General features: G+C 34.3%; 1 protein-coding gene and 1 long non-coding RNA gene across 2 annotated transcripts; one reads left to right on the top strand and one right to left on the bottom strand.

Annotated features, from left to right (window-relative positions):
* Positions 1-573: 573 nt before the first annotated feature.
* On the bottom strand, positions 574-2,235 carry LOC104883016 (cyclin-dependent kinase F-4). Its single transcript, XM_010667455.3, is given in 2 exon segments — positions 574-1,714; positions 1,717-2,235. Coding segments are annotated over 2 exon segments (975 nt in total). The 5' UTR covers positions 2,159-2,235; the 3' UTR covers positions 574-1,181.
* Positions 2,236-18,835: 16,600 nt separating this feature from the next.
* Positions 18,836-19,852, top strand: LOC104883014 (uncharacterized). The gene is made up of 2 exons (XR_788488.4): positions 18,836-19,216; positions 19,290-19,852. It is a non-coding gene; the product is annotated as an uncharacterized LOC104883014 (long non-coding RNA).
* The last annotated feature ends 6,326 nt before the right edge of the window (positions 19,853-26,178 follow it).

Genomic DNA, 26,178 nt, shown 5'->3' with positions numbered 1-26,178 from the left:
TACCTTTATAGAATTTGTAAAAATGATGACAGATGACATGATAGAAGACCACAGAAACGCTAGCAGTACTACTGTACTAGTAGTGTACAAATGGTGAGCTCAAGCAACCACACATATTAAAAAAGTGTGGCCTGTATAATTAAAGAATCTAACCACCTGAGATTTAATGAAGATGAAGTATTGATAATGTTTATCTTCTACCCATGAGATTTGATGATGAAGTAAATGGGTAAGCAATTGGGTAACATATGTTGCTGGTGTAAATAAAAAAGATCAAAAAGTTGGGAGTTGTTAAAGGGCTGAAAGTAGGCAAGCAGCAACCTGAAAATTCTGCTGTTGACGAAAGAGACTATATGGAAGCAGAAGTCATTAGCAAATTAGCTGCATGAAGTGAACATAAAATGCAAGGTGCTTTCATGCCAAAGTGATTGCATGAGGAAAAGAGAAATAATAACAAGCTGACTACTAAGGCACAATGACAGATCCAAATAAAGATTATTATGGAGATACAGGTAGCTTCCTTGACTAATATTATGGATATTTAGCTAACTGTACTATAACTTGCAACACTTTCTTAGTTGCCTATTTTGATCTTTGCGGCTAAACCTTAAAACCCGTTTTGCATAAGAAACAGAAATCAGTTGCTTTCACTAGCTAGCTACTACAAAAATTAGTCATGAACTCGGACAACTACAATTAGTCATGAACGAACACCTACAAGTTGACCAGGATCATAATCTAGATTCACTGAACTTATTTGTGAACTGAAGTAAATTATACTAAAAAAATTTAATCCAAAGCTAACATAAATCCCTCTGAATGAGTGATCAGGATCATCAAATGACAAAATCCTTCTGAAAGTACAGATCCATCATCTGAAACCGAACATGCTAACTTCTGTGGAGGATAATCAACAACAAGTACATAAAGGGTTTGGTTAACAGGATAAAGTTGCAGGCCTTGTCATAAAAAATGTGTTATCTATTGATGAATTTAAGTGTTACAATAATGCAATCTCTAATTAATATGAGCAAATATGAGCAGCTTTTAAGCAACTTTTAAAGAAAAAGAAAAAAAAAAAGTGTTTACAAACATCCTAATTAACTTGGTCTTGCTCCTAATCGAAGCTCCTTTTCTCTTTCCCCAGCCCTAAAATAGTTTCTTTTTTCTTCAGTTTGTGATCAGCATATCCCGGCCTGGATCCCAATGACAGCGGTGTTCTTGTTGGTGTTGGTGTTCTGTTGACAGTAGGCAGCAGGTGTAGTCCGTGGAGATGGTGGGATGACATAGTAACATTTATGAAAGAATGGATGCTGAAGTACTTGTGCTGCTGTTGGCCTCTTGAAAGGGTCCCAAGAACAAAGTGACCTAATAAGGCTAGTTGCATCATCACTTACTGAGGGCATGACAATTGACATATGCACGCCAGGAAGGTATGGAAACTGGTAGTTCATGCCCCTAGCAAGCCTTATACCATGTGGCCAAGAGTTATCTGTCGGCGTTCCAATCACGCTGCATATCTTATACATCTGGTCTGCTCCATTTAGTCCAGGAAACAGAGGACGAAGAGTGAACAGTTCAGCCATTATTGCACCCATTGCCCACATATCGATAGCAGAAGTATAAGTAGGAGACTTTAGCATAACTTCAGGAGCCCTATACCAGGGTGTAGTGATATTTTGTGTAAAAGGTTGCCCTGAATTAATTTTTCTTCAGATCCGAAATCGGCTAGTTTGATAACATTGTTTGAGACTAGAAGATTTGCTGGTTTAAGATCGCGATGAAAATACCCACACTGGTGCATGTAGGCAAGAGCTTGAAATACTTGAAAGCACCAATTTCTAACTTCATCCTCTGAAAACACCCTTCTTCCTCTTTTTCGGATAAGTTCATACAAATTACACTCCATATATTCGAACACCAAATACAGGATATCATGTTCTCTAATAACCTCTCTTAGCTTCACAATATTAGGATGCTTACTCATCTTTATTAGTGACTGCACTTCTGTCAAATTTATGCACTCTTCCCAAGAATGATATCTTTTGTTCTTCATCTGCTTTATAGCAACAACTTCTCCCGTCTGTTTATTTATAGCACTGCAAACACTTCCAAAGGTTCCCTCACCAACTTTCTTAATTAGCATGTACTTCTCCATTGTTGATTCAGGAAAAACAAAACAAAACTGATCGAGTTGTTCTTTAACAAATTTGACGAAACACACACAAGATCAGAAATAAATGTCTGTATGTAATGATATGTATATTTTGTTTGAGGGAGTGTGTAAATGATCATATATATACCTGAAGAGAAAGAAGTTGCCTGAAGATACAAGAACTAATTGGTTTCGGATATGCTTTTCCTAATTCTAACTAGATTAGGTTTATTAGTTATTACTATACTATGATAATATCTAACTACAATATTATCCCAAACTTTGCCTTCGGTCGAAACTTTACGCATGTTCAAGATTTGACTATAATCAACTATATCTTATACAAACTTACTAATTTCAGCTAATTATGACTTATATTAATTGTCTTATATGAACGTAATAATTTATGTATCATCTCATGTTAACTACTAGATTTGGTTGAATTCATTGGATAACAGTGAACAACATTCATCAATATTTACAGTTACAAAGTAAAGATAGTTCTAGGTATGTTAGGAAACCAATTAACAACATAAGATATCATTTTACCATATAAATCCATGCACATAATATCCTATTCTATCATTAACATTAAATTTATGATTGAATGTTTCAACAATAATTAATTTTTTTAAAAAATTATACTCTAAGGGTTAAATTATAATTTTCGAGGAGATAGTAACTCACAACTCTATAGGATGCAAAAAGTTGCCCAGAAAACCGTCTGCAAGATAAACAAATGTAAGAGGCAATACCAAAGTTAACCCTTTCCATATTTCTATTATATATGAGAACTCTTAAAATTTGGTGTCTACTTTTTTTTGACAAATATACCTCTAACTATAAAATAAAAGTACAGTCACCTACCACTCAACATTCGACTTATATATGTCACCATCCACAAACTATAATATGTGGAAAAATCTGCCTACAAAACGACAATGGCTACAATAAAAATTTTCCTACCATAACTTGTATACTTTAAACATTTCTTTTAAAATCTAAGATCCAAGCCATTTATTAGGTTAACTTAATAATTAAACAGCGATTAAAAATTATACGTAATAGATTCACTTTAATTAATTTTCATTTATTTTTTTACTGAAATTATCATTTTCTTCATTTATCTATGTTGTTGAGGTTCAATTATGCCAATGGGCAAAATTGTCTATTTATATAAATAATGGCAAATATTTCAATAGTTATAGTGGTTAAGGGGGTATGCACCAGTCCAGAACCAGGATCGATAGACCAAAATCTTAAAATTCTTTGGACTGGGTTCTGGTCCAGTCCAATTTTGAACCTGTTTGAATTAGAATTTATATTTTAAAAAAACTTTTTTGTGTAAATAAACATATTAATAAATTAAATACATTAAAATTTAATGATTCTAAAAATAATCTTAAAGGCAATAAAGTATAGGTTTTAGCATTCTAATTTTTAAACCTTTTGTAACCTTTAAACTTCTTCTTTTTTTTTACTAAAAGAAACACAAATTTTGGACTGGACCAGAAATCGAAATCCTAGTTTTTTTGGACTGAGGATTGGACCGGAATATTCAATCTGGTCCAGTCCAAATTCCAGCCTGACTCGTTGTTTTTAGACTCTATCATATTCAACCGTAAGAGTTTAGGTAATACTTTCAAAGTGACTCTCGACGAGAGAATCCAGGCTATTCAGGAAGAATCGCAGCAATTCCCCAATCCTAAAGAAGCTAAGTAGTTCCGTTTGGTCTTTGTACAATCATAATAGTGGCTGCCATTTTATTGTAGCCATAAAACAAACATTCTATTCCTACGTGCTCATCATAAAATTGCACTTGTTAGAGTTAAAATCGAAAATTAATATCTAGCAAATGTAACTTCCAAGTCTTCCCTTTTTTCTTTCTTCCCTCTCTTCTTTCACAAAACCCTAATGTTTAACCTATGGGCTACCACCACCCTTTTGGATGGTGATAATTAATCCCCCTTTTTTCCCCTTTTGTTTCTAATTTTTATGTTATTGTTCTAATGGAAAGTTTTTTTACCCATATATTGGGTTATATTTCTCTCTATGTGAGAGTTGGGGGATGACTTTATTTTTTTTCGTTTTTTGCGTAATTCAAGAGGTTGATTTGTTTATCGAAATTTATGCGGGTTCACAACAAATGTTAGTACTTCGTTTATCTTTACTTGAATTACATCCAGTTCTATTCCAAAACTACAAAAGATCGATAGACCCCATATAGAAAGGAACATCATACATTGATGTGAAAGTCGAGCATTTTCAAAAGTGTTATATCTCCTCAATGATCGGGTTTTTGTCATATTAGAATTGTATATATTACATATTTCGATATGTATTTGTTTGTTTTGAATTCTATTGTAGACGTCGTATGACTTTTAATCAACTAATTAATTTTATTTTTGTAAAAACTTCTCTGTCCAACCAAAGGACCACTATATCTATATAGTATATACAGTACATTAATACGTCTGGATATCCCCCACAAACTTTCCATCTCTCTATGACAACTATGCCATAAAAGCATTGCATTTGCAGTACGTCAAATCCTTCATAGATAAAGCATTATTCCTTTCAAGAATTGTCCATTGTCCTATGATGGGTGACATTTTTGACGCAACATAAATATTAATTCCTCACGTGAATTAATAAAATAAAGATAGCAAATTTCATATGTTTGCATCAATCTTCCATACAAACATACTACAAACATCATAATCAACATGCATGCTTCACGCAACGACAGAAAACATGCAGATCCAATTAAATATAAATCACGTATGAACTAAAATTAGTTTCCCATACATTATACTACATAATGGTCATCCTTAAGACATAATACTAATCCAAATTAACACATAGGTATGTACGTACCTTGTATAGACAAATCGAGAGGCCACTTTCACAACCTTAAAAGTCGCATAAAGAGAATTCTCTGCCTAAAATGACCAACATAACCACAAATCAATACTTTATAAATTTTCAGCAATATTAAAATACTTTAAACCCTTCTTTAAAGTGTTTATAAACCCTTCCCATCATTAAAATTTAATTATTAAAACCTCCTAGTATAGTACTACAACACTAGTTGTTAAAAACCCTTAAAAACTCATAATTTAATCATAAAAACTCCATCATCAACATCCTTTTTAATTTTTTCAGCAACATATAATATAATAAAATCCTTTTTAAACATACTTAAATCATAAGAATACTCAATTTCATATAAACTATAATATAATACTATAATTTTTCAACTTATAAAACCCTTAAAATCCATGCTTTTTGATAATCAAAATTTCAATTCTAACATAATAAGTAAATCTAAAATTTAATTACTTCATTACATAAATTACATAATCTTAGATTCATAATTAAATCAATCTATAACTTTTAATCATAAACATATTAAAACAATCCTTAATATATAATACAAACTTTGAATTAAAATAACTTGATAAGGAAGAAAATAATCAAGCAAAGAAGAGGAGGAAAGGGACGCCGGAGAGGAGGTGGTTGAGTGGGATGATGCCTGTGGTGGTCCAATTGTGGCGGTGGTCCCCCAAGCTAAACCATTGCTTGTCCTCAAGCAATAAGACATAGACATCGAAAAAGTTAGACAACCTACAATATAATACTACAACAGGGATAAACACTCAATTGAAAACACAAGAGATATAATCACTACATAAGTCAAGCATCGAAACAAGCTCGAACAAAGCCGCATAGCATGTCATGTATCGCAATCGACTCTCCAATCAAACCACAAACCATCTCTCCCAAACTGGATTTAACCAAACTGTCAGACCTCACTATAGTTATGTGCACTCAAATCTCTCATGTGTTTAAGGGATGAATAATGACTCTCAACCTAAATCAGTCGACTCAGATGAAGCAAATACTCTTTAACTTTGACTTTTTGACTCACTTAATACTCAACAATACAATATATAATGATCAAGAGGACTTTTAGGGGTTGTAATGAGGCTGAGGTTAAAGGTATGGAAATAATTTGGGAATTGTGGTGGAAAAACCAAGAAGGGGGAGCATCATATAACTGAAAACATGACCATAAAAGATCACAAAACTCCGTGCAACAACCAACAATCTCCAAATATAATCAACAACCTTTTTCACTCAAGAAATTCAATCATAACCCTTTTTATTTCACTTTATTCACAACTCTTTTACACATCTTTTTTTCATTTTATTTTTCACTTTTTTTTGTGTGTGTTTCTTTTTCACACTTCAATTCAATTTCAAAGCTCACTAAACATACTTTTCCATCCTTCTAAACCACAAATAGAGCACTTCAATTCAATACAAACTAAACCAAAACTAATACTCGCTCCCCCAAGCTAGGCTTGGGACAAGAATCAAATGAGGTCAATGGCTTGTAATGTAGGTATCAATCAAACAAAGTCAGAAAAGGCTCAGCGGGGCTAGGAAGGATAATATGAAAAAAGAATAACTCTGGAGCTAAGTCATAAATGAAACGCCTCAATCATATCAAAATGTATGCACTATCAAATATCAAGGAGTACCAAGTCAAAGTCAAGATCAATGCAACAACGAGGAACTAATCACACATGAAAGAATAGAACTGACACAGATACGTCAGTTTATAGGCACAAAAGCTCACTTAGGTTAAGGTGTCTGCATAGTAACGTTAAATCGAGCCAGAGAGAGATCAATCAATCTTACCACAAACAATTAGTTGCGAAACAATCATGCTATGAAGTATCATGAACAAGATGAGTGACATGCACTTAACAAATGTAGTAAAATATCAACAAGTTCTCAAAAGTTTTAGCAGTAGTCCCATAGATGCAACTAAAATGAGATGAAATCTAATATGAGATGAAATATCTAATGCAACTAAGAAAGCAGTACAATTTTTTTGGTTACACGTAAACTCCCACTCCTAATAAGCAGTACAAACCGTGCAACATCCTTGAAAGCAATGAAATCTACACTAAAAAGCAATAAAAGATAGAATATTCCTCCCCAAGCTAGAATTTGCAGTGTCCTCACTGCATAAACCAGTTCAGAAAAGGAACGAAAACCAACCCCAGGATCACCAAATCACCAAAGTTGCCCACCAAAAGACACAACACCACAACACCACAAAAATCCCACAATCCAAAAATTCAATCAATATGTGTTGAAAAGATTCTCAACAAGAGGGCATCAAAAGAAAAATCCAAGCAAAAATTTTAAAGTCATATCAAGAATATTAACAATACAAAATATAAAAGCTTACTACCCAATTGAAGTATCGAATAAGCTTAAAAATCATATTGCACGACTTCTTGAAGACTAACTTGAACTTTTTTTTTTTTCTGCCTTTTGCACAAATCCTACAACAATCATCAATTAAGAAAGAAAAAAAAATTAGATGATAATAGGAAAAGGTAATAATAAAGGGAAAAAAAAAAAAAATTCAGACTAATTCAAATTAAAAGAAAAAGAAGAAAGGAAGGAAAAAGGGGGGAAAAAGAAAGAAAGAAAAAATCAGAGGGGAATGCGTCTTGGCCGAAGAAGGAAGGCGGGAGGATGGTGACAGGTTAATGGTGGTTGGCGGTAGGGCAGTGAAGACGCGTAAAAGTCCGGCGCGGGTGGTGCCGGTAAGAGGTCGGCGCTTGGTTCAGGAGTGTGGCGCCTGGCAGCGGGTGAGAGACACGAGAGAGGCTCGGTGGTCCGATGGTGGTGCGGTCTGTGGCGGTTCTTGGTGGTCGTGCAGGGGGCAGAGGGCGGGAGGCGCGCGCGGAATGACGCCGGCGACGGGTGAAGGCGTTGGCGGGGCAGGTGTGGCGCGGAGAGCAGTCGACGGTGGGTGGTCGGTAGTGCTGTCGGAGCAGGTGGACGGACAGACGGTGGTGGCACACCAGCATCATCAAATCGCTCCTCTTTCTCTCTCGACGTACTGCTGCGTCTTCTCCTCAATATTTTTTTTTTTTTTAAAAATTCTTTTCAATTTCCACCTACAATCACAAGAACCAACAACACACCAAAAATCACACACAAAGAATGAAAAAAAAATAAAAAGGAAAGAAAAGAAGAAATAAACTAAGTTAAAACTCGGGTTGCCTCCCGAAAAGCGCAAATTTAAGGTCTTGCATGACCGTTTAATTAGATTAGTAGACCACTCATAATAGTTCAATGCTCGAAGAAGCTTATCATATGTTCCTGCAAACATCTCAGAGCATATTATATAACAGTGAAAGGAAAAATGAAAAATGTTAGTCCTAAAAAATTATTAAAACTACAAAAAGAAAAATCAAATGAAAAGTTATATTGACAAGAAGAAAAAGAAAAATCGTTAGTCTTTTTACATGGCTCAAAAGAAGGAAAAGAAACGAATTGTACATTATTTACATTATCATGAAAGTCATTCAAAAGGGGAGAAAGAAGGAACGATGGAGGATATAATATAGGGGAAGAAGATATAATATCAAGTTTCTCAGAGAATGGAACATGAGACTCAAAAACAATAGGTGGTACCGATAAAGACTCATAAATCACCTCACGCTCAACTTGACTTTCCTCCAAAGAGGAAATTTCAACCATGGCTTCTTCCTCCTGCAAAACATCCATCACATTAGTCTCTCCTATAATTTGATCATTATCCTCTCATTCTTTATACAACACGCATCATCATCATCATAAAAAATATACGGTTGGGGATGAGAATTTTGAGTATAGTAATCAAATTCATATTGAGGTGAAGGGGTGATATCATTCACTAAAATCACATCACAAGACAAAATATCATGAGAAGTAGAGTGACAATTAGAACAATGAGGAGGTGGTGTAATGTAAGTTGGGGGTAGAGGAATGACTCTAGCTGATAAAGACATCTCCCACTCATAAGTATCCCTAGTCAACCACTCAATTAAATCCCAACAATACTCAGGCGATTGGAATAGAAACCCTCCATTACACATAGATTCTATCACCATCCTAGTTTCTTCATTTAACCCCTCATAAATCACTAGACACATATCCCACAGTTCAATTCCATGATTAGGACCAATAAATCACCAAGTCTATGATAATACTTCCAAAACACTTCATTCTCATACTGAGGAAAAGAAAAAATTGCTCTAGAATTACTAACATGTTGGGGTTACAGAACATATGAGGTAATTCAGGAGAACTCATGCAAAAATTGGGAGGATTTTGATATGATGCATCAAAACTGTAAACATGAGAATTCCAAAAATTATTACTATGGTGCCTAGCAAAATAATTATCCCTATCATCAAAATAGCATGACTCCATGATACAAAAAAAAATTAAAAAAAAATAAATAAAAATATTCACAAAAAGGGAAAAAAATATATACAATTTAGTCTCACCAACAATAAAAACTAACTAAAACAAAACCGTCTCCCCGGCAACGGCGCCAAAATTTGATAAGAATATCGCGCACCTAACAAAAATAAATAACCTAACTAACCTCCTAACTATGTAGTAGGGTAAGTCAGAGTCGATCCCACAGAGAGACAATTTGTTCTATGATTAGCCCTTAAATAATGGTAAGACTAAAGGATATTAATATCAATGATCGTCGAAATAACTATACTAATCAATAAAATAAAAGAATCTACAGTTAAGTATCCCCACTAGCACGAAATAATACAAAATAATTTCTACCCCAAACTAATAATTAAATGTTCACAAGGAAAAGTACACCCTATAAAGTACCATAAACCTCTCCCGAGTATCTATGGCTTCTCTAATATGCATTCAAGCCTACTCCCGTGGAATCATGCAAATTAAAGACATTAAACACGGACTTTAACTTCCTAACAATCCATTCTACCTACTCCCGTGGAGAACTTCATGTCCTTAATTGAAATACTCAAATCCGTCAAAATCCAACTCCCGTTGTGATCAAGACAATGGATATAACAATACTAGTTATCCCTAATCTAGTATTGGTATGCACAATCAATTAAGCAAGAACAATTAACAATTAATATGAGAATTTAAAGAAACAATCATGAATTAAATCATACTAGGGTTCAACTTAACCATGATAAAAGAAACTACTCTATCATGAAATAAATAATGAAATCTAAAACTATAAAAGAAATATAATTAAAGACTAATCAATGAAAGAAACTAATAAAACTCATGAATTAATGAAGAAGAATAAAAACTAGGGTTTACACTAAAAACTAGAGAGAAAGAGAGGAGAGAAAACTAAAACCTAAAACCTAAGAAAATAACGTGAGAGGGAGGAGGAGAGAGAAAGAATGAAAACCTCTCTAAATAAATATTCAATAACCTAATATGACTTGGAAAGTAATTTACAAGATAAGGAAAGTCTTAAATATATCATTAATAGGCGGATTAGTGATCCGCGCGTACGCGTGGCAGATTCCAGCAGAAATAATGCAATCTTCCGAAAAGCATAACTCCTTGACTAGAAGTCTCCTCGGGACGTGCCACCTATCGTTGGAAAGCTCTTCAAGTCTAGTTTCCAAATATGCTAGAATTACTCGATTCTAAGAATCATATCAAAAGTTATGATCAGAAGAGTAGACATGACTCCTTTTTCACATTTCTTCTAATGATTTTCCGCTTCGTTTTTGCTCAAACTCGTACTATGACATATCCATACGATCCTTATTCATTGTAGCTTCTTTCCAAGTGCTCCTAATCCTCAGCTTAGCTAATCATACTCCAAATAAGTCTTCAATGCCTGAAATTCATCAAAAAACAAGAAAACATACCGAATAGGAATAGAAAAGCATAACTTAAGAATACAATGCAATAATGAACCTAAATATGAAACTAAATGCTCTAAAATGCAACATAAATGCACCTAAAAACTCTATATAAAAATGACTTATCAGTCCGCCCGATCATGAAGGAAGAGGCGAGCCAAAGGAAATATATAGGAAGAGAAAAAAAGAAAAGAGAGACAAAAGAGGAGGGGCCAAAAAAATTTTGGGGAAAAAGGAGGAGAAAGAAAATAAGTGTGTGGGAAATTGGATTTTTGGGGGTTTCTATAGGTTCCTCTTTTCAGTTTAGGAAAAGGTGATTAGGCTAAAGATAATATTTAATGGTTGATGATTTGAGTGGTTGGGTTCTTCATACCCAATTTAAAATCTTTTTTTACAATCCAAAAAGTTCTCAAGCTTTTGAAATATATTTCAAAGTATGACTAAATAAATTGTTTGACTTATTTAAATCATTAAATGATTCCTTTGACTTTCAAATAGTCAACCTTTCAAAAAATAAATCGTTTAAATAATAAAATATACTAAAATTTATGTAAATATACATTAAAATATATTTATAAAATTCATAAATTTACGGGGATTACAAGGACCACTATATATATTAGTATATACGTAAATATATCTGGATACCCCCCCCCCCCAAAAAAAAAAAAATTACATCTCTCTATGGCAACTATGTCATAAAAACATTGCAGTTGGTGAAATCCTTCATAGACGAAGCATTATTCCTTTTGACAATTCGTCATTCATAGGGTAGTAATTCATGCTTTTTGAATTTTTTTTGTTTATTTTTCGTATTTTTATTCTTTATTATCTTTCTTTTACTATTTTTTGGCTTAATTAGAGTAATTTATTATTTCTACTAGTTTTTTGTTTTTATTTTATTATTTTTATATCTTTCGTGTCGCCCTCATGTTTTGGTGTTACTTGTAGGTGATCATGTTGGAGCGCGCTATGGTGTGAGATTTAGAATTATCATACAAGGCTTATCCTACACCACACATTTCTCTTATTCTACACCACACACTTCTCTTATTCTACACCACACAAGCAAACACACCATTTAACTACAACTAACACCAACTCTCTAATGATGAACCTCACTCCATCACAACACGACCCACCGTAAACTGCAACACCACCAACTCCACCTCTATTCGACGTGGATATTTGTCTAACGGCTAATAGAGTGGGCATTTCGTTCTAATACGCTCAAAACAGGGAAGTTCTAGAATATTTTGAGCGGGTTATGAGCGACCTCAGAGCGAACACTCAAAGAAAAGCGTGCTACAAAGTCATTAAATACATCAAGGGATGTGATTTGTTGTAGCAAAATCCACGGCTAATATTGAACAACAAAAGTTTGGATCAGCAAAGACACAATAACTGGAAAAAATCAGATGGCTAAGATGGATGATGATGATGATGGACGTTGTTGATAATGATGATGGCGCTCATGTGGTGCAACAAAGTGTGAAGTAGGGAATGAATTCCCTCAGCTAGCAAGAAGACGAATTAGGGGGGAAAGGGTTTGATGTATTGAGGGTTCAATCTGACCTGCGTGGATCCGGTTCACATTAATGTTAGTGTGCAACAGGCCAAAAGCACGTATCATTCCTAAACAATCCACTAAATCATTCAAAAACTCATTATATTATGTAGATGCTCACTATATCATTCAAAAACTACATCATCTCTGAACAATTCACTATATCATTCAAAAACCCACTATATCATTCAAAAACCCACTATATCATGAATGACCTTACTATATCATTAAAAAAACATACTATATCATGCAAAAACTAGAGTGAACAATCCACTGTATCATGTAAAAACTCACTATTTCATTTTATTCATGCAAAAACTACATTTTTATATGTTAAAGCACGTGTCATGATGTATATTACACAACCTACATCGTTCTACATGTTAAAACATTGAAAAAATTAAATTCTCCACTATAATGCATATAATTTCACTATATGTTTTCTGTTAATAAAATCCAATATATTGTATATAAGTTCACTATATTTCTATAAAACTCACTATATGAAGTTAATATCAATTAGTAACCTGATGCATACTAAATTAGTATGCACCGAATAAATTTAAGTTTTTTTTGGGTTTTTTTTCATTTTCTTTTCCTTTTCTCTTTCTCACCCTTTTTAACTCATTTTTCCTTCTCCATTTTCATTGCTTCCCTTTCCTTTTTTTTTTTGTAGACTTTCTTTCTCTTTTATTTTCCTTTTAATTCTCTTTTTTTCTTTTTGTATTTTTCACTTTTAGTTTTTTTAGTTGCATCATTTGCCTTTTAGCACTTTCATGAACCAACTTTGTTAAACTATCTCGCATCATTATATAAGAAAAAACATAGTCAAGTGGGGTATTGTTTGATTTATCTCAATGCGAGGATTTCAAATATCATTTTTTTATAATTTTTTACTTACACCCAATATGAGATATTAATATTCAAAGAATCGTCTCGACAAATATAACAATTAAAAAGATCATCAATAATTCTCTAAGATTTTAGCCGTTGAGATGAATCATTTTAAGCCATTGGATGTTGAAGCATGCCTAATAATATTACGACATGTGGCGCTTTAATTTTTCCCAACCTTAATCCAACTTTCTTTCTCCTAGTGAACGATTCATGTAGATGAACCGATTGTTGTTCTCTTCCCTCCCTTTTTTCCTTTCTTTCTTCTTTCTTTAATATTTTTTCCTTCTTTTTCTCCTCATAAACCCCTAAAGTTTTACCTAACCATTGGCAATACTCCTATAAGAAAAAATAAATTCAGATAAGGTAAGACAAATTAATATAAATTTAAAGAAGGACTAATAAGTTCAGTTCATCAAAAGTAACAAAAATAAGTTTTCGTACACTCACAAAATATTGTTTAATAAGTTCAAATAAGGTCTAATAAGTTTAGATAATTTTATATAAGTTTAATTCAGATAAGCAAAAATAAGTTGAAAGAACATATCCGAAGTTGCAATTCCTACATTTTTGTTAGTCAAACAACTTTAGCTTTTTTCACTTTTGAGAAAGTTTCACTTTCCATATATTTTTATTCATGTGCGTGTTTGATAAGTAAGTCAAATAACTTGTTTACTAAACTGACTAGGTTCTAGGGTTATTGAGGTTATGTTCTGTTCAGCATAAAACAATTGAATTGGACTGAATTGCACCAAAATTGAATTGAATTGAATTAAATTATCACTAATAGTAATGATGATAAATAAATTAGGAACTGGCCCAGATTGGAACTGACCCAGATTGGAACTGATCTGAACTAAACAGAAGTGAACCAATTACAATAGAATTGGAAATAAGATGGGGAGAAGAAGCCCTAATTCGTTTAATAATTAGTCAAGTTGAAAGGATTTAACCCTCGCTCTCGTTTAGCGGCTCGTTTATTAATAGACCGGACACGAATTTGACACGATTGGGTTCATGTAGATTTTTTTCCGATGTAGGATTTAACCCTCTTTCCACCTCCAGGGACGGATCTAGCATGGGTTCAGCTGAACCCACGGAATTTTGAAAAAATAAAATAAAATAAAAATAGATTAAAATAAAACAAAAGCGCATAGACAATATAACGAGGGTAGCCCAGCGCCCATGACCAGTGTTCGAACCTTTCCTCCTCGTTTATTTGAAACTAGCCTTTTGTGCACGCGATGCGTGCAAAGATATTTGTAGGCCTAATACTAAGTAGTAAACAAACTGAAAATGCAAGTCATTTAAGTTCACCTCCATTTTGTGAATAAGATTCTTTCATGTTCTTTTTATGTTGTTATTCATTTTTGTGATTTTGAATAATTTTTTGTTTCTCAAGTCTTATATGCACATGTTCTTTTATAATAAGTACGATGTTCTTTATTAAATATCGTCATGTTCTTTTTTTGGTTTTATTCATTTTTGTAATTTATAATAATTTTTGATATGGTTTTCAGTAATTTCTCTATGATCCTAAAATTGCAACCGAGAAGTATAAGACAATTTCAGTTTTTTTTCCTTATCTAACTTCTAAATTCTGATTTAACAAATTGATATTAAAAATTTTTCATCATTTTAAATGTTCACACTTTGAGTTTCAATTATATTTGAAATCAAATTTTAAAACAATCTGATTTTGCACGCATGAAATGATCATTTTAATTTTTCTCCTTTTCTAAATTTTAACACTTTGAGTTTCAATTATATTTGAAATGAAATTTTAAGTTTTTCATACACAATCTGATTTCGCATAAAATGGTCATTTTTTATTTCTCTCCTTTTCTAAATTTTAACACTTTGAGTTTCAATTATAGGTGAAATGATATTTTAAATTTTTCATACACAATCTGATTTCGCAAATTAATGTAAATTTTTTTTTTCTGAAAATGGATTTTTGCAAAAGTTATTCGCAAAAAGGTTTGATATTGTTTTATTTTTCAAAATTTATTTTTGATCATGGATATTTTGCAAAAGTTTTGGCCAAAAATTTATATTGGAATTTAAAAAAAGAACTAAATTTGTAACCTTTTCATTAGTGTCATAAATTAATCAAATTTCATACACATCTTGTTTTCAGATTTTATACGAAAATGAATCAAATTTAAGTTTAATTATATAAAAGCCCTTTTCAACTAATTTCTATTATCTCCATTTTTTCAACTACATAACAGTCGACTAATGTGAAATAACTTTGAAGATTAAAAGAATTATGTACATGTTTGAAAGTTTGCAAATCGCCGATGGACGAATGTGTGATATTACTGTCAAAATCTTATGTTTTTCTTAGATTTGTGTTTATAGGTAATTTTTGTGAGTATGTAATTGTGAATGGTTATTGAGAACAATGATTTGTAAGTGAATTTTGTGAATGTTTTTGTATGTATTGACGTCCTAGTATATTATTTTTAGTTTGTATGTTAATTTTTAGTTTTTGTAAAGTTTCCTGATCATTTGAGTTATTTGTGTGATTTTTACAACGTGATTTTCTCAATTCTATGAGTGATTTGTAAAGTTTCCTCATATAAGTGATTTATGAGTGATTGTTGAAATTAATTTCCAGTGGCTTTGTTTGACCTCCATTTTGGTATTGAGATTCCTTTTGTAATTTAGAAAGGGAAGGGGGTAAAATAGTCAGTTCAAAAGAGGACACCGTTGCTCACCCCTTCCCTTATGTAATAGAGATCTGATTTTATTTTTTCTTCAAATTTCTCTAATTCTCTCCCCTCTATTCTAACTTTTCACATAACCTAGGGTTTCCACTCGACAAGCCACACGAGTCACGACACCAACCTCTCGCACAGTCGCACTTTTCACGCCGGCCGCGCGCAAGGACTGTCGGAGCCAGAGCCACCGGCCACGGAGCCAGAGTCTCCTCTTCTATCTTCGACTCTTCTCTACTTTCCGAATTTAGGTAATTGACTAATTTCTTTGCTTAAACTTTCATTTACCAATTCATTTAGTAATTAGTAATCAAGTAATGTTTGAATAGATGGTTATTTACGAATTAAAGCAATGAAATTCTTGAATGAATTGAAATTATTGATTGCCATGAGATTAATTGAGACTTAAGACTTTCAAGTTTCAACTTTGTTGGGTGGAGTTGCTATTGTTATTGAAGTTTAATTTGGATTTTTGGGTAATGTCTGTTCCCCGTGTCCCATTTTGCTGCTATCTTTTCTGCATTTTTGAAATTGTACTCGTTCTGTTGTTCACCTACTCTAAATCAGTGACTAGCTTTAGAGCAACATTGTGTTAGCTGGACTAGGAAAGGTGTGTACTCACCTTTAGATCCTCTCATTGGACATATATGTCACGACTCACGACTACGAAACATCACGGATCAGAACAGGATACAATGATGTTAAATGAACAATTTTAGAAATTTAGGAGAAGGGAATGTTGTAAGTTTAGCTCTTCAGCTTGAACACTATTCTGCCTTGCCTTTGAGGCTTTGATTTAATAGAGCCTTATCAGAAAAATGAACCTGTGTATAAATAAAGGCAACTTTTTTTCTCACAAGCTGGCTAACTGCTAATGTGAAGATGAAGCATCCGCCAAGTGTCAAGTACCAAGTTTGTTTCAGCTATCAATTTAAGGCTAACTTTGAATGTGCTACCTCACTCTCACTAGCGTGTATACGGAAGCGTGGTGGTGGGGGAGGTGGGTATTTACCTTTGGTATGATTTCCTTCAAGTGTATACAGAGGAAATGCAGATGCTTGTTTTTTTTTTTCTTTTGACTTATTCTTTATTATCTGCGGTCAAGTATATGTTTACCCCTAGAATCATATCTTAGGCTCTTGCAGAACTGATAAATACTTCGATGCAATGGAATACATGGTGAGCTGGATATTGTTATTTGGTCTAAGGGTTGAGTCAATTCATATTGAATTATTTTAGCTGTTCGATATGGTATTGCCTATGGCTTACCAGGCTTTCACCATGCAAGAGGTTAAGATAATTTATTGGGGAAAGTGCATAGAGGTGATGATTTATTGATCACCCTAAATTACCAGAAATGTTTGATCTGTAATGTTTTCAATTTATTAGAAGTTTGTCGAAACCTTCAAGATGCATGCCTGGACAGTAGATATTCAGGTTGTATATTGTTCTTCCAAGTAGACTCAACATTATTGCCAAATCTCCCTTCACTAGAAGGTGGAAAAACTCATACTCCTTAGATAATTTACTAATTATTTGCTTCTCTTGGAAGTTGTTGCATTACTTTTGTATTTTATTTGCTCATTTTGAAACGATACTCACGTTAGAAATCTGATTTTGTTTTTTCATTTCCGCTAATTTGGGAAAACTGTTTCCATAAATTACCAATATGCTAAATTAGTAGTCTAATTGTCTAAATGACAAACGTGTACAAATACATCAGGCTTTGGGAGTTTTTAACACTGAGCCGCATTTTTGAAGTGCCTCTCCAGTCTCCATTTAATCTGGGCTCTTTTTCTAATAAAGGCTGCATAATGCTCCCCCCACCAAAGGGGCCGGGGGGTGTTAATCATAGAAAGTAGCACTCCTTTTATCGTTCTTCTCTTTAGCCCCTCAGTTTGATTCTAGAATTCTTCTTCTATTATCTGAGTTAGTTGTATTTACAATTTCAATTTGGCGCTTTGTACTTTCTACAAACAAATAAGTCAAAGAAAAAAAAAGTTAAACAAAGCGTCACAAGGATATACCCCATAACAAGTTCAAGGGAATTCGAGTTGGATAGCTGAGGATCGTGGTGACATTTGGCTCTCATTGAAGGAAATTCTTTGCAATCCTTAATGCAATTGGAGGCTTTTGACAATTTAGGCAGGCTGCTGATTTTGCTTGGCTGTCATTGCTGCTGCTGCTGAACTTGATACTCTATTTCTTTTTGGGTGTGTGTTGGGAGGTTGTGGAGATAATAGTAACAGTATCTATTTTAGAAAATAAGACCATTGGTTCTTCTGCATCTTCGCACAGTTCATTACTTCAAATACCATACTTTAGCTTTTTGTATCTTACTCTTAGTCATATTTCCCCTTTTAGCTTTATGTGATGTGGCTATACTTACGGATTATTTATTCTACAATTTGTAAAGCAGGTTAAGCCATGAGTACCAAGATCCGTGTAGTGATTAGCTCTTTCGGGCGTCCATTGATGGAAAACCTTCCACCTCATACTCGGAAGATTGGGCTGCCTGAAACAAAAGTACTATATACTGTGCTACGTTCACCTCACATCGACAAAAAATCCAGAGAGCAATTCGAGACAAGGGTCCAGAAATATATAGTAGACATAAAAGCAGAAAGACACGAATTGCGCCAGAAGTTATTTTGGTTAAAACGCCATCGTATGTTTGGAGCTCAATTTGAAGTCCAAGTGTTTTCCAAGACTCGTCTGGACCCTCAGCTTTTGCCTCTCCCTCAAAGAAAGCATTAGTGCCTCTTTTCTTCCATCTCCTCAACGTTCGAAGCTTGTTGTTTTTTCATTTTTGGTAAAATTCTAGTTACTGATCTCATTGTTGCTTTGGCTAAGATCTGATTGGTGTATGTACCTGGTTGAGGAAGCTTTCCTCTTTTGTTCCTTGTTATATCCAACAAAATAATGCTAGGACTTGTCAGAGGCTCGTGTCCTTGCGGAAGCAGTTGTGTAATGGAGCATCAAAAATTCAGGATTATGTACATCAACGGACTTCACCCACTAGCTGGAGCTTATATTATGCCAGAGTTATGCACTAGCTTAATTAAGACTGTAGTGTGTAGATGGTTAATAAAGCAATAAACTAACTGGATAAACCGGGGTGCATGAGGGTTGGCAGGTATGAACCAAGCTGACTGATTAATAGCTTGAGCCACAATTTAACCACTAATTGAATATTTTATCTGGTCCAGGCTGTGGGTCAAGATGGAGTTGGCGGAGGCGACTCTGATCCTGGGATGGGTTGGGCAGGCTTGGTTCTATTCAACCCAGTAGCTATATCTGATTGATTATTCTTCAGCCGGTAGAAAATGATGAGTACGTTACTGGAGAGCAAGTTTAATCTGCATATTTGGACTATTGTTAGTTTTTGTTACCCTTCACGAATTTTGCTTGATGTGAGCCGAAATTAATTTTTAGCAGATATGATGTGGAAGTTGTTGGATTAGATCATACAATTTTTGGTAAACTTAAGGCACTACATGAAATTTAGGATATTGAGAAATACACATAGTCAACAATGGACAATGCTACATCTATCCGGTGGGTAGTTAACCCACTAGAAACAGAGCATTAAAAAACTATTAGAATTGATGAGTTGGATTTCACTATTTATTCATTTTTATTAGTAGTGAGTTGTTGACCCACTGGGTAGATAAAGTTTTTTCCGTCAACAATTGTATTAGGCCAATAGGGTGTATTGATCATGTCATTATGTGGTGATGCAATGAGAAGTCACATCCTGAATTTAACATTATGTTGGTAGGTGTATCGAGAATTGGATTCATCCGGATAAACATTAATACAATAAGTTTCAATAGCAATCTTAAATCAAAGGAAGCTTTAGAATAATGCAATAATATGTTAACAAACTTTTAAAATATATGTTTGATGCAATGAGACCTATCTCCACAAGATGCTTCTCAATTTGACATGGTTCGTTAAGACATCATTGTCTAGATTATTGAGATTCCAAAATGATACTTGGTCGTAAACAAAGTAATAATGTTATTTTTTCTCGACAAGACTCTGCTCTATTTGATAGAATTTTGAATCCCATCTTTGCTTGCCTTTTTCACATTGATAGGGTAGCATTCTTGTTAAAATGAAAGTAGTTAATTGGTAAGCGCTTTTCACCTTTTATGGTCTAGATTTAAAATTAAGTTTCCATCTAAGTAAGAAGAGGTGAGGAGAATAGGGTTATGTAATATTGGGCATTTGGAGGTACTTTGAGAAATGGAATTCAGAATTCTAGTAGTCTGCCATATACCATATAAAACAATAAAACAATAAAACAATAAAACATAAATGCAATATAGTTGACAATTTTCCAAATATTTAGAAACTTATTTGCTTCTTTTTATGTAACATAAATATTTAAGAGAAGGTATTGTGTCGGACTAGTCTGACACAATAGAAGTGGCCGGACCAGCCTCACCAACAACCAACTGAAATAACAAAAGAACCAACTGAAAGAAAAAAAGAACTAACTGAAAGAATAAAAGAACTAACGGAAAGAATAAAAAAAACCAACTGAAAGAAAAAAAGAACTAACTGAAAGAATAAAAAAACCAACTAAAAGAATAAAGTAACCAACTGAAAGGATAAACCAACCAACTGAAAGATTAGACCAATGATCTGAAATAATAAATCAATTAACTGAAACTGTAAAAAACAAGTTAAAGACATCAACTGAAATAAAAAAAGATATCAACAGAAACATTATAAGCATTAAATGAAAAAAAAATCACTAAACCAATTTATCACCATTTACGATCATCATCACCAATTCATCGTCATCAATCTCATTATCATATCGATTAAATCTCTTCTTAATATCTCCAACGTTTTGCGCATCTTTCACTTCTCTTTCTCTTCCTCTGTTCTTCAATCTCAATACGGTTCGTTGAATTCGCCAATTCCTTCAAGATGTATGGATTCGAACCAATGACCTTCAACATCCATGGTGGATACTTGGAAGCTATTGTTAGAGGCTACAGATCTAGATGGCTGACTGCTGCCGATTACAATAGCAACAATCGGCAACGAATCCAGGTCAATGAAACATTAGGAAGTTAAGCTGGATGAAATCAAAGACGAAAATCGCACTTGCGAAAGATTTGAGCCTCTTTTTAGGTGAAAATCCGTAGAATTCAATGTAAATTGATTGAATTCTTGTGAAAAGATGACAAATAGTAGAGGATGAAGATGATGGAAAGTTTGGAATTAGAGCAACAATTGGTGAAGAGGGGTACTCGCTGTGTAAAGAAAGCAAAAATAAACAAACTAAAATTGTAGAGTACTAGGCTCAGCCCGTCTGACAATATGCATTGGGTCAGACGGTCTGACCCAATACTTTCACAATATTTAAGGGTAATATTTTCAAATGGAATGATTGATCTACATTAATTCAAGTAGTTAGTTCTAAGATACTATTGTGACTAGGGATGGGATCCTAGATCCGGACCCTAATTTTTTGCAGACCCAGACCCGGACCCTAAGGGTCTGAAAAAATTGGACCCTGACCTAGACCCTTAGGGCCTGGAGGGTCCAGGCCTAAATTATTTATTTTGCCAAATTTTCAGCATTATTAAGATCAATAATCATCTGAAATTCATATGAGACAAACAAAAAAAATCTCATGAAACAAACACAAGAATTCGCATGAAACAAACACAAACATATAAATTGAAAAAAAAAACGAAACAAACACAAACTTATAAACTGGAAAAAAAAAAAAAACGAAACAAACACAATTCACAAACATATAAACTGAAAAAAAAAAAGAAACAAACATAAACATACCAACTGAAAAAAAACGAAACAAACACAACTTACATAAGAGTTCAGAATGGGTGTTTTGGTTTTTAATTTAGTTTAGGCTTTAGTCTTTTAGAAAATCAGTTTGTTTTTTTTTTAAAAAAAAGTTAAAATATATAGTCTAAGGGTCGGGTCTAGATCCAAAATTTTAAAACCCGGATCCTAAAAAATTCACTTGGACCCAAACCCGGACCCAGACTCTTAGGGTCTGAAAAGATTGGACCCAAACCCTTAAATTAGGGTCGTGTCCAACAGGGTCTTGGTAGAGTCCTGGACCCATTTCCATCCCTGATTGTGACAACCATACGAATGACACTATTGCCTTCACATATTTAATTATGGAAGTACTCAAATACAGAGATCATAGTAAATGGTTCGTTAGCATTAGAGATGGCAATATCCAGTGGATCACCCGACCACCCGCTCCACCCGGTTTATTAAGTGGGTGAAAAACCCGGTTTAAATGGATGATAGCCGGGTGACGGATAATCGGGTGATGGATGCGGGTCGGGTTCGGGTGATATTTTTTCATCCATCACCCGATCCATCATCCGTTTACCACCCGACCGCCACCCGTTTAAAGTAAAAAGTATATAATTTTTTTAATTTTTGGCTTTTAAAAATATTTTTATGTTAATAATGTGGATTAGAGTTAATTTGGAGACGATTTTCAATAGTAAGTAGAATTATATAAATGGATTAGTGATTCTTGTTAGTAATTTTTCTTTCTTCTCCTAATATTTGATTTCACCCGTTAATCACCCGATCCATCCGTTAACCCGGTTACAAATGGATGGATGGATTCGGGTGGAGATGGATGCGGGTGATGGATGGATCGGGTGAAGTGGGTGGATGCGGGTGATGGATGCGGGTGACGCTCCACCCGCCCCGAACCCGATCCATTTACATCTCTAGTTAGCATATGTCATATGTGTAGTGTTGATTTATACACATATTGAAATAAATGGGTAGTTCATCACAATTTCATGATATTTCTCCATGAATTAGCACAGTTAAAGAGGTACACTTAAGGCCAATAGCCTCAATTTAATCCGCTCTCTACTCTCACAAAATATAACATACATATGAGAATAGGCACTACTTTTTGCCGTCCGTATTTACTAAAAATCGTCCGCATTAATTTTAACACATTTCTAAACTACCCCTAAATATGCCTCACTCTCAATCTCAATTTCACTCTCACTCTCCCTCACTCTTCTCTCACCTCACTCCAACCTCCACCGAAACCACAATCACCACCACCATCGCAACCACCAGACCACCACCCCCACAAACATCGGACCACCGCAACAGCAGCACCGCTCCACCACAAACACCACCGCAACCACAAACACCGAACCCCACCATCGCTAAAAAGTGAAGGAAAGTGACTACCACCTCTAGGGTTGTTCAAAAATATCTGATCAAAATTACCCGATCCAAAAATTCGCCGATCAGATCCAAAATTTCGGATATTCGATCCAATTTTAAGATTTCGGGTCGGATATCCGAAAAAAAAGGTTTTCGGATCGAGTACGTACATATTAGATTTTTTCAAAAAAGTCAACGACCCGGTCCTAAAATCCGGCGATCCGATCCAAAAACCCAGTGATCCGATCCGAAAAGTTTGGATCGGATTCATATTGTAATTCATCCGATCCGATATCCGACATTGAACAACCCTACCAACACCACGACCGGCGGGACACTCACCGTGAGGAGCACGGGTCCAAGGAAAAAGGTGACAGAAGCCGGAGAATCGTCAACCTAGGTTAGTGTTATTACGTTTTCGTCAGAAAAATCCACCATCGCCAGCTCGCCATTTCGTTTCCTTGTTCATCGAGGAAATGGTTTTTTTTTTCGTTTCCTCCACCGAGGAAACGAACTTCTTTTTCGTTTCCTCCGTGGAGGAAATGAAACGGATCTTCGTTTCCTCGGTGGAGGAAACGAGAAAAGGTTTTGGTTCCATGAAACCGAAACACTTTTTCGTTTCATCCGAAGATCTGTTTCGTTTCCTCCGCAGAGGAAACAAAGATATATTTCGTTTCCTCGGTGGAGGAAACCAAAAAAAAATTGTTTTCATGATTATTTTTTTTAATTTCGAATGTTTTGTTACGTGTTTTTTTATAATAATGTGTTGTAATATCAGTAATATTTTGCATGTTTTTTTGAATAATATTATGTTAGTAGTTATATTATCATGTTAATAAGTTATTATAATAATAATATTATTTAGTGATATTAATATCTTATAATTTGTAATTATATTCGCTAATGTTGATAGCATGTTATAATTTGTAATTATATTCATTAAATGTAGTATGTTAATATTTTATAATATGTAGTGAAATTAGCAAGTTATGCGACAATTTAGTTATATTAATTTTAATATATTATAATAACGATGAAGGTGCGTAGATATTGAATTAAATAGTTTAAATTGATTAAATAATGACTAATTAAAAAATTGATAATTAGGCTCAGTTGAGGGCTTTAGGCGGCGAGAGTGTGGGTCTTGAGGGATGTAGGCCACGACACACTCGATCTCGTGGTATCAATGCATGGAGTAGAAGGGAAAAGAAGAGCGGGTTAGACCGGATCATATTTCTAAGGATGCGCCTCAAAGTCCGGGTTCGGATACCAGGGATGAGGAGGAGTTGGAAAATACTTTGAGTGGTGGTGCAGAGGAAGCCACTTTTCGTGTGACTGTGAGGAAGGGTATTGAAGGGAGGTTTGTTCCAAAACCGTCAGGTTCCACAAGTAGTTGGACTTCGAGCAGGGCCAAAGCTGCTAGTGATACTTCCTAGTTAGTTACGGAGTCTATGCTTGGGGGCCCTATTGACGGTAGCGTGATTCCTAGTTATCCGGCTCGTATCAGTGCACGTATCTACGATGATCTGTATACTTATACAGTGATGATGTGCCATAATCGTGCTAGTGTGATTGATAGTTTGAAGAATTTGACTACATTGGCTTTACAAAAGTATATACTGCTCTAATCAATAAATGTTGTTACTTGTGTACTGCACATGCCAACATGTAAGATGCAATGTCTCAACGATATATCATACTCCCTCCGTCTTTAAATAGAGTGCCCATTTTTCTATTCATGTTTGGCCTAAATAAATTTTCCATTTTCTTATTTGACATGAATCCACCAATTAAAATATTATTTTGCTTTCAACTTTTATAATATCACCCACTTTTTCATATGACCCGCGTTCTCTCTTCTTAATAAACAATTTATAAAAAAAAATATACCAACTTCTATCTTTAATTATGATTTAATACAACTAAAATCATAATTTCTTTTTAATACTTATGTCCAAAAAAATAGACACCCTATTTAGAAACGGAAGGAGTATGTGATTACAATATTGGTACTCTAACAAGTCTTAAATAAGACAAACTTATACATTAGAATAACTTATAACATAACAAAAAAAGTTATCTCCACGAAATTATAAGAATTGACAATTCAGAGTAGGAAAAAAAAACCCAAATCTAAGGCCCCATTCGTTATCGTTTTTTGCTTTCAGTTTTTAGTTTTTTTTGAAAACTAAAAACTGGAAATCAGAAAAAGTGGTTTTCACTTTTTAGTTGTCAGCTTTCAAAATCATCATATTCCCAATAAATTTGACTAATTTTTTATTCATTATGGAACATATATCATATAACTTTGAAAATCAAAAAACCAAAAAACAAAAAATCACATTAATACCGAACTGACCCTAAGGTAAATTATTTGGGGTACGAAGAGTTTGGTATTGGAGGGTTTGATTTGGAGGGTTGGCGATGGCATGAAAATTGACATATGGAGTGCACCTTGGGTGGGGGATGAAGAAGGTAGATTCATCAAGAGTGCCCGAGTGGAGGGACTAGAAGTGGTGAGCGATTTAATGGATGTTGAAAGGAAGGAGTGGAATTTGGAACTTATTGAGAGCCATTTTAATGAACGTGATCAGCAATGCATTCTGGCCATTCCTTTAAGCAGTAGATGTCTACAGGACGATTTAACTTGGGCATACTCAAAGGACGGCAATTATTCGGTGAAAACTGCTTATATGTTGGGGAAAGGGGGGAACTTGGATGATTTTCATAGAGTGTGGAATATTTTATGGAGCTTAAATGTGTCGCCTAAGGTACGTCATTTCCTATGGCAGGCCTGCACAAGTTCGCTCCCAGTAAGGAAAGTGCTTCAGAGACGCCACCTCATCGACGAAGCAGGGTGCCCCTGCTGTGCTAGAGAGGATGAGACGCAAT

Source organism: Beta vulgaris, chromosome 8 (assembly GCF_026745355.1).
Source record: "Beta vulgaris subsp. vulgaris cultivar EL10 chromosome 8, EL10.2, whole genome shotgun sequence".
Lineage (NCBI taxonomy): Eukaryota > Viridiplantae > Streptophyta > Magnoliopsida > Caryophyllales > Amaranthaceae > Beta > Beta vulgaris.
The sequence above is the reverse complement of the archived record's forward strand: the minus strand, read 5'-3'. Positions and strand labels throughout refer to the sequence as shown.